At 38.7% G+C, this 13,728-nt stretch overlaps 1 protein-coding gene across 1 annotated transcript in view; it reads left to right on the top strand.

Moving 5' to 3' along the window:
- The window catches only part of pknox2 (pbx/knotted 1 homeobox 2), a 152,852-nt gene that overhangs the window by 133,942 nt on the left and 5,182 nt on the right, over window positions 1-13,728 (top strand). Inside the window, exons 11-16 of the mRNA XM_042008855.1 lie at window positions 902-1,021; window positions 1,124-1,200; window positions 2,253-2,431; window positions 2,854-3,124; window positions 3,771-3,831; window positions 9,722-9,914. Of these exons, the coding sequence (XP_041864789.1) occupies window positions 902-1,021; window positions 1,124-1,200; window positions 2,253-2,431; window positions 2,854-3,124; window positions 3,771-3,831; window positions 9,722-9,914 (901 nt within the window). The remainder of the gene's footprint in view (window positions 1-901; window positions 1,022-1,123; window positions 1,201-2,252; window positions 2,432-2,853; window positions 3,125-3,770; window positions 3,832-9,721; window positions 9,915-13,728) is intronic.

Here is a 13,728-nt window from a genome sequence, read left to right as displayed (position 1 = left end):
AAATAGAAAATTGAAGCTTTTGCCTTCAAAAGCTGAGAATAAAAGTTTTAATGGACAGTTTATTTTAAATTAAACTTGAGTTTTGAACTAGCTAATTTCCTGGTCTTGGGTCATTTTGCAGGATTTGTTCATCATCTAATACAGGTTATTACTATAAGACCTATAGATAATATTAACTCAATTCAGTGAAATTCAATTTAGCTTTACTTGTCTAGGACCATTTTAAAACAGTCATCTTCTCAGACACAGTCAGTTCAAGCCAATTCATTAACCAAATAGATGTACAGTTTTTTTTAAGTTATTTTAGCAAATAACATGTTTTTTATCATTTATAACAACCAAAATGGTCCTCACAAATATAGTGAAATAGTCAAAGACATTATAAAGCCTCAGCAAGACCAAGTACACACACACATCCATATGTGCAACACAGGCTGTCAAAGACTGCCAAGACTCTCTTCCTCCAGCACTCACACTCCAAACAATAACATCTGAATAATGATTTCTCTCTGAACACACAGACGGGCTCGGGTCAACACCAGAGAAGAAAGCGAGTCAAACACAGTTCTGCTTTCCATCATTCTTAACTAATTCAGAGCCTCGCTGTGAAATTCCAACTTCTGGCTTGACCCCCGGCTCCTTTAACTTCTAATGTAAGACACAGATCAGACCACAGGCTCGCCGAGTGTGCTGCTTCGCTATATTTTAAGTATCATTAAAATAAAAAAAATCAAATTCAGTTACCATGGTGATACTTCAGAAGGTGTTTCTGCCCTTGCCAAAGAAAAAACGAGAGGTAATTGGTAGTCTCCCTTTGTTTCCGTGGCAACAATAAGTAAGCCTAACCACTCGCTCCTTTTCTCTCCCCCCCATCTCTCCTCCCTTCGTGTCTTTTGTGAAGGTAAATGTGAACCTGTCGTCTCTGTTGGACGGCGAAGACAAGAAGTCCAAGAATAAGAGGGGGGTCCTGCCCAAACACGCCACCAACATCATGCGCTCCTGGCTCTTCCAGCATCTCATGGTGAGGCCTTTAAATACTGACATCTTAATCCTGGGCACAACCAGTCAGAATGAGTTAAAGCCGCAAAAAACAAGCTGAGACTGTGACTCTTCCTCCTTTCAGCATCCATACCCAACAGAAGATGAGAAGAGGCAGATCGCAGCTCAGACAAATCTCACCCTTTTGCAAGTGAACAACTGGTAAGAGGTTGTATCCCTAACAACCATAAACCTGTTTCTTTGATACAGTATGTGCTCATGTAGAGAAGAAAGACTGATTCATCTCACCGTAGTGGAGGCTTTTGGAGCTCCACAGTGAATTCTGACACTCTGATGCCATCTGCTGTTCATTTACACAAAGTACATCTGAGACTGAGCCCAAACTTCATCTCCCTTATCGAATTTCTTATCTACTCTCAATGAGCCAGATAATGTAAGCTTGTCCTAACACCAACGTCGCCCTGACATCTTCTATGTCTTTTATGTCTTGTGACTACCTGAACTCCAAATATCAACCAAACGTGGCCCCAGTCTACATATTCTTCAGGTCTTTGAGCTGCAAACTTATGGTGGAGACAGTTTTAGAGACATTTAAGCCACGTCTGAGCAGTTTAAAACATACTCTGATACAGGGATGGCCAATCCCAGTCCTCATGCGCCACTACCCTGCAGGTTTTAGATGTTTCCCTGCTCCAATGCACCAGATTTAAATTTAATGGATCTCTCCACGGTACTGCTATTGTACCCTTATCAATGCTGTTTGTACTTTATAACAACCAGATAGCTCCCAAAGGTATAATGCTGGTCTTTCTAAGGTGCAGACTTCACTGTTGAGGGTACGGCAGCAGTGCCTTTGAGGGTACCACCCCAGGGACAATCATTTGTGCCCCTAAAGTTACAATTAGGTACAAATCAGGCATACACCTATTAATGACCCATTCATTTCATTCACGTGAGTTAAAATGGGACCTGTAGGATACCGAGGGCTAGAACTGGACATCCAAGTCCTAACACTAGTTATTCCTAGCTTATGGACATGGCTGGCCTACAATACACTTGACATTGTAATAGCAGATTGTCCAGAGTCACCCAGATGTGCCTTATATCTGAGTTTGAGCCAGCACCAGTCTGCATCTTGCTGTCTGTGCATTCTCAAGAATAAAAACCTGTTTTATATTTTCCTCTTGGGTGTCACTTCTTCTGTAAGTATAGATAAGCTAGCTCATTTTTATGTCCCTATTTCACTCCTGCAGGTTCATCAACGCCCGCCGGCGTATACTTCAGCCTATGCTGGATGCCAGTAATCCAGACCCAGCTCCAAAAGCAAAGAAAATGAAGTCCCAGCACCGTCCAACACAGCGCTTCTGGCCAGACTCCATCGTGGCAGGAGTACTGCAAACACACAGATCTCAGACGGGAAGCAACTCAGAAAGTAGGCCAACAAAGAAACACACAAGTTTATAACTGTAGGGTTGAATCTCAACCACTAGATGGCACATTTGTCTCTCTTTTTGTTTAAATGAGACAACGAGAGGAGAAGTTATAGGTAAAGATTACCATATTAAAAAAAAAAACATGTCCCACAGGAATCATGAGCTAAATATGAGGTTTGGTTTAAAACTAGTCTAAGGTCTCCTGAGAAGAGCTTGATAAAGAAAACGGGAACTGTTGTTTTTCATGTCAAGGCCTCGAGAAAATGATGGATTTAAGTTGCAATTGTAATTTATTATGTGCTCGCTCTGCACTTCAGCTGATAAAGACAGAACAATATGAGGAAGCAAACTTATCTGCCCATAATTACTGTTTAATATTTACACTTAATAAACTGGCTGTTATATCTCTGCTGCATCACAGACCCACTGAGCATGGACAGCCTCCAGTCGCTGTCCTCAGACTCGGCCACCCTGGCCATGCAGCAGGCCATGCTGGGAGCTGATGACTCCATGGACGGCACAGAGGAGGATGAGGATGAGGAGGAGGAGGAGGAAGAAGAAGAGGAAGAAGGGATGGAGGAGGAGGAGGAAGAAGAGGAGGAAGTAGAGGAGGAGCACGAGCGGGGAAGGCATCTGTCTAGCAGAGGAGCAGGGAGGAGAGATCTAAGCATGGAGCCCAGAGAGGAACTGGAGTAGCCCCACGGGATAAGGCACTACGTGAACTTTGACCTCGGCTGTCAGCTTAATACGACCCTGCTCAGCACAGTGCTGATGCTGAGTGACTCCTTATTATTTTAGCCTGTAATGGACCTCTATCAGAGACTTTTTCTTTTTCTGAGGAGCCTATCAGATACATTTACCATCAACATCATGATTGTAGAGGATAAAATATTAGTTTATCAATGAATTTGTGTTGTTGCATTTTATCATAGTATGTTCCCATGCAGTAAGCTAGTGAAATATCTGAATAGTAGCACATTTTTTTGTACTAAATCGCTCTTATTTTTGGAAACAAATGGCACAAGAGCTAATAGGTTGAAAGAACACTGTCAGTTTTAAATCATGCACCATTTGTTTAACGATTTCCACGACAGGATATTTGAAAAGAATAAAAAAGTAGATGAAATGCTGCACAAGACAATGAGGAGTAGTTTCACATTGATCAAAAATCTAATCATCTTTTGCACAGTGAGAATTTTTGATGGCATGTGGAAAAAGCTACTTAATTGAATGTAATATTTCATATTTTATATGTCTGGACAAACTCTTCATTTTTAACTGACAGTCTACGTTTTCACTTTGCAGCTAATGTGTCATTTCGCTTCCCTAAAATAATAGTGAAGACCCGACAGGAAGGAGGATAGAGCAGGAATGGATGCCTCCCCAACACCCGCTGAAAGTTGGCTTGTGCTACTGGAACATCATTCACACCTTTTAAATGACTCATAGGTTCTCAGGTTGAACGACACCCTCACACAATGTGTTTCTTCCTCTCAAGCGAAACACTTGATTCACTGCTGCAGCAAATCTTTTCGAGCATGACTTTTAAAACTATCTTAGTTTTTCTTTTATCTTTTACTGTGAGCTAAAACATAAATACACACATAAAAATGGTAGTACACCAGTGTATACAGACTGCACATATAGTATGTATATTTGAGTTTCCTATGTTTGCATTCTGATGATGAAGGTTTGCATATTTATTCAGTTTTGTATGCAAGTGTGTGTATGTGTGTGAGAGAGAGTAGTTCAAGACACAACTGGACAGATTCTGCTAAAGTTGTTAAACAGAGGTGGTCATGTACATACGTACGTGTCTCCAACCACTAACTCTGTGTTTTTGTGACCTCGTCACTAAAGACTCGATGGTAAGAGAAAAACACAGACAGCAGCTGACTTTGGAGCGAATATAAACTCTTTTTTTGGAAGCAGAAGACATTTTTGAGAAAAAACAAGAACATGAGAGAAGAACAAAGCAGCAAATCTCTTTACATTTTCTTGAAAGGCTTTTGAAGAAACTGACTCGGTTAAAATTCCGTTTTGTCTAAAACACTCAAATGAAATCACTCATTTTTATTGTGAAAATGTCTAAAAAAAGAAAAAAAAAACTCATGTTATATGAATGTCCTTATTGTTCATTGTGAGGTATGATGCTCATTAATATTTGTTTCTCAAATGCTGTTTTGTTTTTGTTTTGTTTTTTAATGGATCTTCCAGAGCAAGCGACACACTAGGGGAATATTTCTATTTCATTTGTACACTTTGTTGTCAAAATCTATTGTGTTTCAATAGACCAATTTTAATAATTAAAACATGTAAAGGTGCTCATTTTTAGTTACTTAAGTCATTCATTTCTTTAGGCTGAACAAACAAATGGAAGGCTGATGACAGAGTTTGAAGTGGAGATGTTGGTTTAATGTCTTATTTTCCCACTCACTTCATTGCTCGAGCCTATAATCTAACTTGCTGGGGGACGCCCACCCAAACGCTCGCCTATCTGTTCATCCAGGGGGCCTAAAATAACCCTGCAAAGCTGCTAATGTGGCTTCATGAGAAGAAATCCCAGTTTATTTGTACATGATTCCTTGTAGTAGAAGGAATGTGGATTGTGGTGAACATAGATGACTAGCTTGTCAGTCTAAGGGGAAATGTTTTTGTTTAATTTTATTAAATGATGCTTGTACGTGGAGCAGAAATCAGTCATTTTTATAATTGTTGGTGAAAAAACCTCACTTAACACCTTCAAATCACAACAGGCTGCTAGCATTATCAAAGTGGTGAGAACAAAAGCGATGGGAAATGAATACAACACGTTTGTGTAGCTATGGCAAGCTTTCTGAATTATCACAATATTCAGAGTCAGGTTGTTACTGTGGACTGGGGTCACTTCTTATTCCTCTAGCCATCTTGACACCACACATTGGCAGCATAGTGGTCAGGACTGTTATCTAAAGCTGTTTTTGTGCCTCTCTATGGATTTTGTATGACGCAGGATTTCTCATAGACCTCCATTTTCCTTCTACAATCTAAATACATGAACTAATTATTTTCAAACAGGCCACAGGTTAAAATGCGAGCATGTTTGTCTGTCTCTCTTTGTTAACCCTGCAATGGACCGATGACTTGTCCCTGGGTGTGCTGACAACCGACTACTGCCCCTGTAACTCTGAATAGCATAACATAGCTCAATGTCTTATATATCTGTTTGAATTTATAGCCTACATAAAAACTGGAATTTAAAGGGAATTTCTCTTATTGTTTACACACTACTAATTGTTAATTATGAATAAAACATGATTAGAGTAATGGCAGAAATCACTCAATGGCACTATTAAGTTATCAACAAACAACAGACTACAGAAAGTTAAAGAGAGAAAGACAGGAACCTAACCAAAGAGGTTACAACTCATATTGCAGTCTAACCTTAAAGGTCCCATATTATGCAAAATTCACTTTCTAAAGGTTTTCTAACAGTCATATGTCTCCTCATAGCCTGTGTATGGAGCACAAAAATGAGAAAATTCTGTCACTTTTCTCACTTGCTTGCTCCACTTTTTAGCAAATGTGTGCTCAAACAGTCTGAGATCTTTTCCTTTGTGACCTCACGAAGGGAAAAACCACTGCTCCTGATAGTGGATACTGCCACTGACACGCCTCACCGGCTGGCTGAGCCTGCCTTCTAAAATCACAGAGCGGGCGCTAGTGAAAGCCAGATCCTCTCCCAGAGAGGGGCGTGGAGTGGATGTGGACCCACTCAGGAATGTTTAAAGGTTCAGACACAGAAACAGCTCGTTCTCCGTTGAGCTCCCTAGAGCTACTTTTGTAATGGCTGAAATTAAGGACCAAGGCGGAATTCGGGGTAATACACTTTGAAAACAATTTTGTTGGACCTCTGACACCCAAATGAAACTGTTGAAAAAATGTATAATATTGGCCCTTTAAAACTGCAGTTTTTCACTTAATTAATTTTGATTTGGAAATTTGCTAATTTGTTCAGCATGATACAGCAACCAGATTGTCATTTTGCTTGCTATGATGCTGGACAGGACAGGTTAAAAAAATTTTGACTTGCTTCATTCTTTTACTGTAATACGTTATTGGGTCTTAAAATTACTTTGATTTATAAAAACATTGGTGTTTGACGTTTATTTTAGCTCCCGTTTCCATGTTACCAGAGCTGCACATCTTACCTCATTTAGATGCCAAGTTCAGAAAGGTCTAAAACTGACGCTTTTGGGGTACCTTCTATTTTTAAAACTAATGGAGCGGACTACTGACCAAGTCATTACTATTATTTCTATTTTAAGCTTTAGCCTCACTTTATTCTGACTTTGAAATTACATTGCTCCTTTCTATGATTGTTTAGCCTGTCACTTATCTACATTCGCTCTCTGTCATGCATCCTAAATAATTAGCTTAGTTTCAATATAAATGTTTAGAAAAGTTTAACTAATCTTTAAAAACATCCTTCATGTGTCCTCATTTCGTTTGGATCTAGACCAGGGCTATTTAATTTGGTCCCACAAAGCCGCAGCCCTGCCGGGTTTCATGTTTCCCTGCACTCCTAACTCAAATTAATGAGTGATTAATTTAATCGAATATAATAGCAGAATTTCATAGACTCTTGGATCCATTTTATTTTGGTCAGATATGTTGAAGCAAGGAAACATTGAAAGCCTGCAGGATTGCAGCCCTTGTGGGACCAAATTGAATAAACCTGATCTAGACCGAATTATGTTGCTACAAAGAAAGCTGTATATTTTAAAAATTAGTAACAAACAGGAAAGTGGATACTAATTGCTAACCAGAAATATGGAGACCAAAGACAAAACATAACCACTGATTTCTTTTCAACTGAGCATGTTGTGATCACTCTTGGACATTAACTAATATTGGCAATGTTTACTCTGTGAAAGCAGGAGCAGCTGGTCAACACATCATTGTTGAGAGCTAAATGTTGACGGTTTATTTGTTGAAGTTGTTTATGCCTTCCCTAATACTTTTCTAATGTTCAAATTAAAAATAGGCACACAAAAAACTAAACAATTAACTAAAAATGCTACCAGCAAAAGACAAAATGATTACAATTACTCCAGCTTTTTAAGCACAACTTATGCCTAAGCTAGCATCAGCATCAGCTAGATAAGGTCCTAGCTAGACTCTCCTCCTACTAAATACAACTTATAGGTCATTACCTTGCAAAAACAACATAAAGCTATTTTCAGTTGATATTAGACCTAATTTCTTTTTTATTTAATCCTAAACAACTGATGTGCTTGGCTAAACTTAAGCAGGAGGTGACAAAGTTTCAAAGTAGCATATTGTGTTTACATGCTACCAAAGCAGCTAGCTAATTGTGTTGTAAAAAGTAAATATTTTAGTCCTAAATCTGATGGTTTTGTCACTCCCTGGGTAATATAAAGCTAGAGTTAAGTATCAGACTACTCTAATTTCAAAAGGCCATAATGTCTAGGATTCAATTTTTGTTTTACAACACAACACTCACCCTCATTTTGCTAGCTGCTTGCTAGCAGTTTGGTGAGATGGAAAAACAGTATTAGGATGAAATTTAGTTACTTCCTCGTAGGCCTAACATCATTTTATAGAAATGAAACTATTAGAAGCAGGGTTCGAATTACGGGGGAGCTAAGGAAAGCTTGGCTTCCCTGAAAGGCAGAGGAGCTCCCCTAAAGAGATTCAGCTGATACATTCAGAGGAGCCCTAAAAATCTTCCAACGCCGACAACGCGGATGAGCCAGCGCCATGGACAGCCAGCATTGTTTGTCTGTTGTGTGCTGTGAGCGTCCACGCAACCACCTGATGTGCTTCTTTTTATAGTGAAAGAGCTCTCTGTCGCTCTCTGATTAAACCAGCTGCATACAATAGTTTTTTTTTAAATAGTAACCATATTTAAAGCACTTTAATAAAGTGTCTTATCCCACAGTTTTATAAACACCTGATTGTAAAGATCTACTTCTTACAGGAAAGTCTTCAGAATGATCATCTGATCTGATTTGAATCATGTTTCTTCTGAAGCTTGTAGATCTCACATGAACCATATTTAAAGTTATGAACAAAGAACCAATGTGTTTGTGGAGGATTTGTTTAATCTTACAGTCAAATGTTAAGTTTAGCTAACTTTTCTTAATCATAATGTTGAATTCACAACATTTTCTTGTATCCCAGCATCCCCCATCTATTACTTATTTTAAAAATTTCTAGGGCTAAATTCAAGGTTTGTAAGCAATGGAACTAAACATTTTCATTTCAGTGTGTGTTAGTGCTCCATTTACAGCTTGTTTTCACTTTCTAAAAGAATATGATGTTGCAGCAGCTTTAATGTTCCAGTAACTGTAGGCAGCTAAAAGAGTGAGAGTTGGTTGAAAATTACTGGTTTCCAGCTGAGCTCCCTCCAGAACTTCTAAAAATATCACACAGCCTGCTGTGCTGTTGAAACAGGAGTTCTCTCTCTCTGAAAATATAAATAATATTTAGACATGATAGTCTGGACTGAAAAGTTTAGTGGATTTACAAACATATTAGCATAATTGATGGCAAAGTGTATTCTCAAGTCATCTCCTTTCAAACACCAATGTCAAACACCCTCAAACAGAATTTCCAAATTTCTTGATTTTTCCTTAAATGCATATTGTCAGAAACATGCCTCCTTGTTTGTTACAGGATCTTAGCATACACTCTGAGGCAGAAGTGCTGTAAAATATAGAATCAGAATGACAGAGGCAGAAAAAGCCACTGGCAGTGGTTCACTTGTTTGAAGTGGGCTCCAGCCAGTGTGTTTCACAGTGGATACAGCACACACACATACTCATATAGCTGCAAGGCCCACTGTTGAGTACTGGAGGTCTGCTGCAGTCAGTGCCATCTGGGCGCCTACATGCTCCCCAGATGTCTTCTCTGTAATTAGAGCCAGACCCAGCTCGGCCTGGTCCAGCCCAAATCCAGCCTCTCATTTACAGAGGAACTCCCTGAATATTTAAAGCGCTTTCCAATGCTGTGAGGGCCTTTAAAGGAACTTAGCAAACTAATCGTATCAAAAAGCTGGGAGACTCAAGGTAAGCAGTTTGTATCATATGTTTAAACTATCAGTTTTTCTTTTTTACAATCTTTTCTGATTTATTATATTACATGCAGTGAAATATAACAAGGGGGGTAAGCTAAAGGCAAGCAATACCATGATGAAGGTCATGAGTTTGATTTGTGCTTCCACTATTTTGCTTTCCTCCTGCACAGTGTAACAACAATCCAACCTTTTTTTTATCACTTGGTAGGTATTTACAATGTCCATCGCCCAGGCAGCGGCCAAGGCCATGCTATCTGATGCTCTGCTGCAGGACAGCTCGGGGATACACAGGATCAACCACCTGGAACTGGAGCTTCCTTTGGACAAGGTCATCAAATATGTGTCTGTCGGCCTTCCACTGATGCTGGTGTGCATGGCCTTCGCCCGTGAGATCTCAATGGGTGAGCAGCTTTCTGCCTCTTTGCTGTCTTTAAGTATCAGCAAGACATTTGTTTTGCTTCATTTACCTATAATTATGCCATATATTCATGAGTGTTCTCTTGTTCCTGCATGCCTTTCAGCAAAGTTGTTAGTCTCCATTGTGTAATCATGCACTGTTTGTCTTTGAATCTTTTACTATTTACTTGCTAACTTGCATTTAGTTGAACTTGCAATAAGTAGGAATGCCATGCATATTAAAATAAATGCACTTATTATTCATGGAGCTCATCAAGCTTGATTCAGAGTTAGCTTGATGAAAAAAAGCTCAGCTGCAAGGCGTTAACAAGAAGCAGCTGCCAACATGAATGTATGTTTATCCAGACCTAAGTTAAAACAAAACAGGTGAACAAATCTGTGTTTGTGTTTAGTTACACTAATGTAGTAAAAAGACAAATGTGACTGAAAAAGACGCTTAATTCAGTTATTTGAGTTTCATTTGTCGTCTGAAAAGCGAACAGTTGCAGTCTTTGTGTCCAGACTCCTTGTAAAGGTGGGCAAGAAAAGCAGAACTGGCAATCTGAAATATACATTCTAAGTTCACGATGCAAGTCTGTTGTTAAGACACTGACTCCCTTGACTTTGAACTAAATGTCTTCTCTCCGGAGCTGGTCTGCAATCAGCCCGATGCTCCTGATGCTAATTACCACAGGGGGATGATTGAGAGCACCGTTCACCAACGCTGGCACACTGTAATTACAAGGCAAAGTTCTTCTGTGGCAGCTCCCCTCTATTTGAGTCAAATGAGAGGATATGTTGATTAACCAAAGGGGGTGAGGACATGGCGCGGGGGTGGAGTGCACAGCTCATCTGATGGATGCTGGCTGCCTATCTGCTGGGTTGTCAATTTCACAACAGTGCTTGATTGCGCTGCTGTGTAGAGTCTGGTTTACTCGCACCTGCACTCTCAGCCAAGAATTCCCGTTCAAGGCACAAATGTGGGGAAGATGTGCCAGTGTTAATTGGGGATTGGGAAGAGGAGGTGATTGGAGCTGAGGCAAAAATTTCAGCTCCCTCGCTTCTGCCAAATGGCTCGAAGGAGTGGGAAGCTGAAGGGGAGAACATTTCACGCAATTTCACAAAAAGGCACGAGCTGTTGTTTTTTATGAAGAGTGATCTGGCACCATGTGTACCCACACAAGTAAACAAGAAAAGTGGATTCTTATTGCAATTTACATCAATGCTATGTTCCCAGTTAGTGTTGTTTCATTGATTAATTTGACCTTTATTTAACAACTAGATAAAGATCTCATGTGAAAATCCCCAGTGTCCAAAAGAAGAAAAACCCATGCAATAGCAGCAAAACAATAAATTTGAGATATACTGAAGAATACGCTGCAGAAACTTAAGAATATTTCAACATTATAATTAAAGAGTTTCACTGCTACTTAAACCTTACATTTACTATATTGATGGTGTGGCTTGCATAGTTATAGCCACACTATTAAAATTTTGGCAGATTTTCTCACTTTAACTAAGGCCTATAAACTAAGCTCAAGTGTCTGCTAATAATTCAGCATTTGTCTTGCATCCTGTTTCTTCTCTGAGCTCTTTTCAGCTGGTAAAAGTGAGTTCTATGTTGACTCTTTTCTTATTTCTTGCTCTGTTCCTTTCTCTCTTCCTTTTCCTCACTTCCTTTGATAATGCCCTCCTGTGTTTTTTGCTGAATTAGCCATGGTGCACTTCAAAAACAGCCAGCGTGTTGATATCCAGTTTGCTGGTGTGTGCCGTGATGCTCCAGGCAGAAACAAATTAAAAGCAGCTTTTTAAGGTCAGAACGTCACATAGTGTTACTTTAAGGTACAAAACTAGATTTAACAGTGATTAGTTAGTATGCTCTCTGGTTCATTTGTTTAGTACAAAATACTTTAGAGGAGAGTATGAAAACATTTTGGACTGCACCATACTTTTGTGATGAAAAAGAAAGCAAATGACTTATTGGATTATTTGTGGAGGCAGTTTTATTGCAATCACTAATTTGTTTTCTAATTGTATGGTTATGTCTGCTTTTTAGTAAGTGGTTTAGAAATGTATTAATTAAAAAAGCCCAGCAAATAAAATGGATAAATAAATAAATAATTACAGATGCAATGGCACACAAATGTAGCAGTTTATTAGTATATGTAGTACTTAAGGTTAAACAGTGATAAAATATAGTTGTAATAAAAGTGTTTCTGGCATAATCCCTGTTTTACACACATTATAAGTGATAGAAGTTTCGCTGAGGGTGTGTTTACATGTGCCTGTCTGAATTGAAATTGAGCTCAAAGGTCCAGTTCGTTTGGGAAGGTGTGAATGCGCAACTGAACTCTAATGCAAAGTAAAAAAGCTAACTCTGTTCTGCCTGAAAACACAGGTCTGGATTTGCTTCAAGTGAAACAAATGCAGGAAGTGGACTACAACTAAGTGAAGTTGTCTTATGTTTTTATTTTTATTTTTATTTATTTTTTTGTTCCATTATTGGCCTCGTCTTCTCCTTCAGTAATTCTTGATGCAGCACCATATCTGGCAAGGAGGGGAATAGCTATGTTATGTTAGATCATTACAATGCGAAAGCAAACTTAGGCTGAATATTGCAACCCCCAACTGAACCGAGTCCCCAATCATGCCAAGTCTAGATGACTTTTATGTGTGAATACGACCTAAATGAACTTATGGATCACCAGCAAATATGGCTGGTAATTCCTAAAGTTACAAATCAAATCAGAATTTCCACTAGTCAAATTATTTTTAGAAAATATAAGCCAGATTATGTATGCAACTGAATGTATTTATTCTTACATGTTTCTTTAAATAGTTTGTATTGATGTTGAAAATGCCAGACAGCAACAACAGTCTCCTAACGCTCTCTTTTCCAGTGAGGAGCAAAGTAACTTTTACTCCTAAAAAATAAAAGTTTTTCTACTTTAATATTTAGCTTTGTAGATTTTTTTAAAACAGTAATTAAATGTTTGAATAGTCTAACATTTTCTTTTGTCCAACCAGTCTTGTTTTTTACACCGTCCAACTGCTGCCATGCTTTTGTTTGTTCATCTGTCCTTCACTTTGTTTAAATTTGGCTCCTCATTCAGCTGCACTTTGTGTAGGCAGTTGTGTTTAAACAACACTACACATGCTAAACTAAGTATGCAGCCAATGGTTGTACAATGAATACATTATGGAACAGTGTTAATGGGAAATATAGGGAGGGTTCTGCCAGGACAAATAACCAAAATGACTTACTTTATTTATCATCTGCTGAACTGGCCAGTAAGTTTTCATTTATATCCGACAAAATAATTATTTTAACCTGCAGCCGGTACATTGGTGGGTGTTATTTTAGTTGTTGTGCAGTTTTAGGTTGTTTCACTTATATTTTGGGAAGTAATTGTTACAATGCTGTAAGCTTTATGTGGTTGAGCAGTAGTAGTGGCTGTTTAACAAACAGAAAGTGTAACAGGTTTTCATAATCAGTCTGATCTATGCTGATACAGCATAAATGCTGCATAAGCTGCAACATAAATATTTCAGCTTTAAACAAATGCCTTAAAAAACTCCACCATGATGTTTTTCTTGGTTCCACACAGATACCCAGCTAACGTCTTGCTAACTAACATGTCTTCCATCACATTTGATTTCATATGTTGCTACCTGAAGATGTACATGTTTGGCCACAAATGCTTTGAGAAAAGACGGTGGTGAGAGAAGCTCTAGCCTTCAGATTTCCATGCAAGCTAGAACAATTTCAACCTGTCAAACATGTTTTCCACAATTATTTTACTTTTCTCTTTTTTACTC

This window comes from Melanotaenia boesemani, chromosome 15, assembly GCF_017639745.1.
Source record: "Melanotaenia boesemani isolate fMelBoe1 chromosome 15, fMelBoe1.pri, whole genome shotgun sequence".
NCBI lineage: Eukaryota > Metazoa > Chordata > Actinopteri > Atheriniformes > Melanotaeniidae > Melanotaenia > Melanotaenia boesemani.
This window is presented reverse-complemented; position numbering and strand designations above follow the sequence as displayed.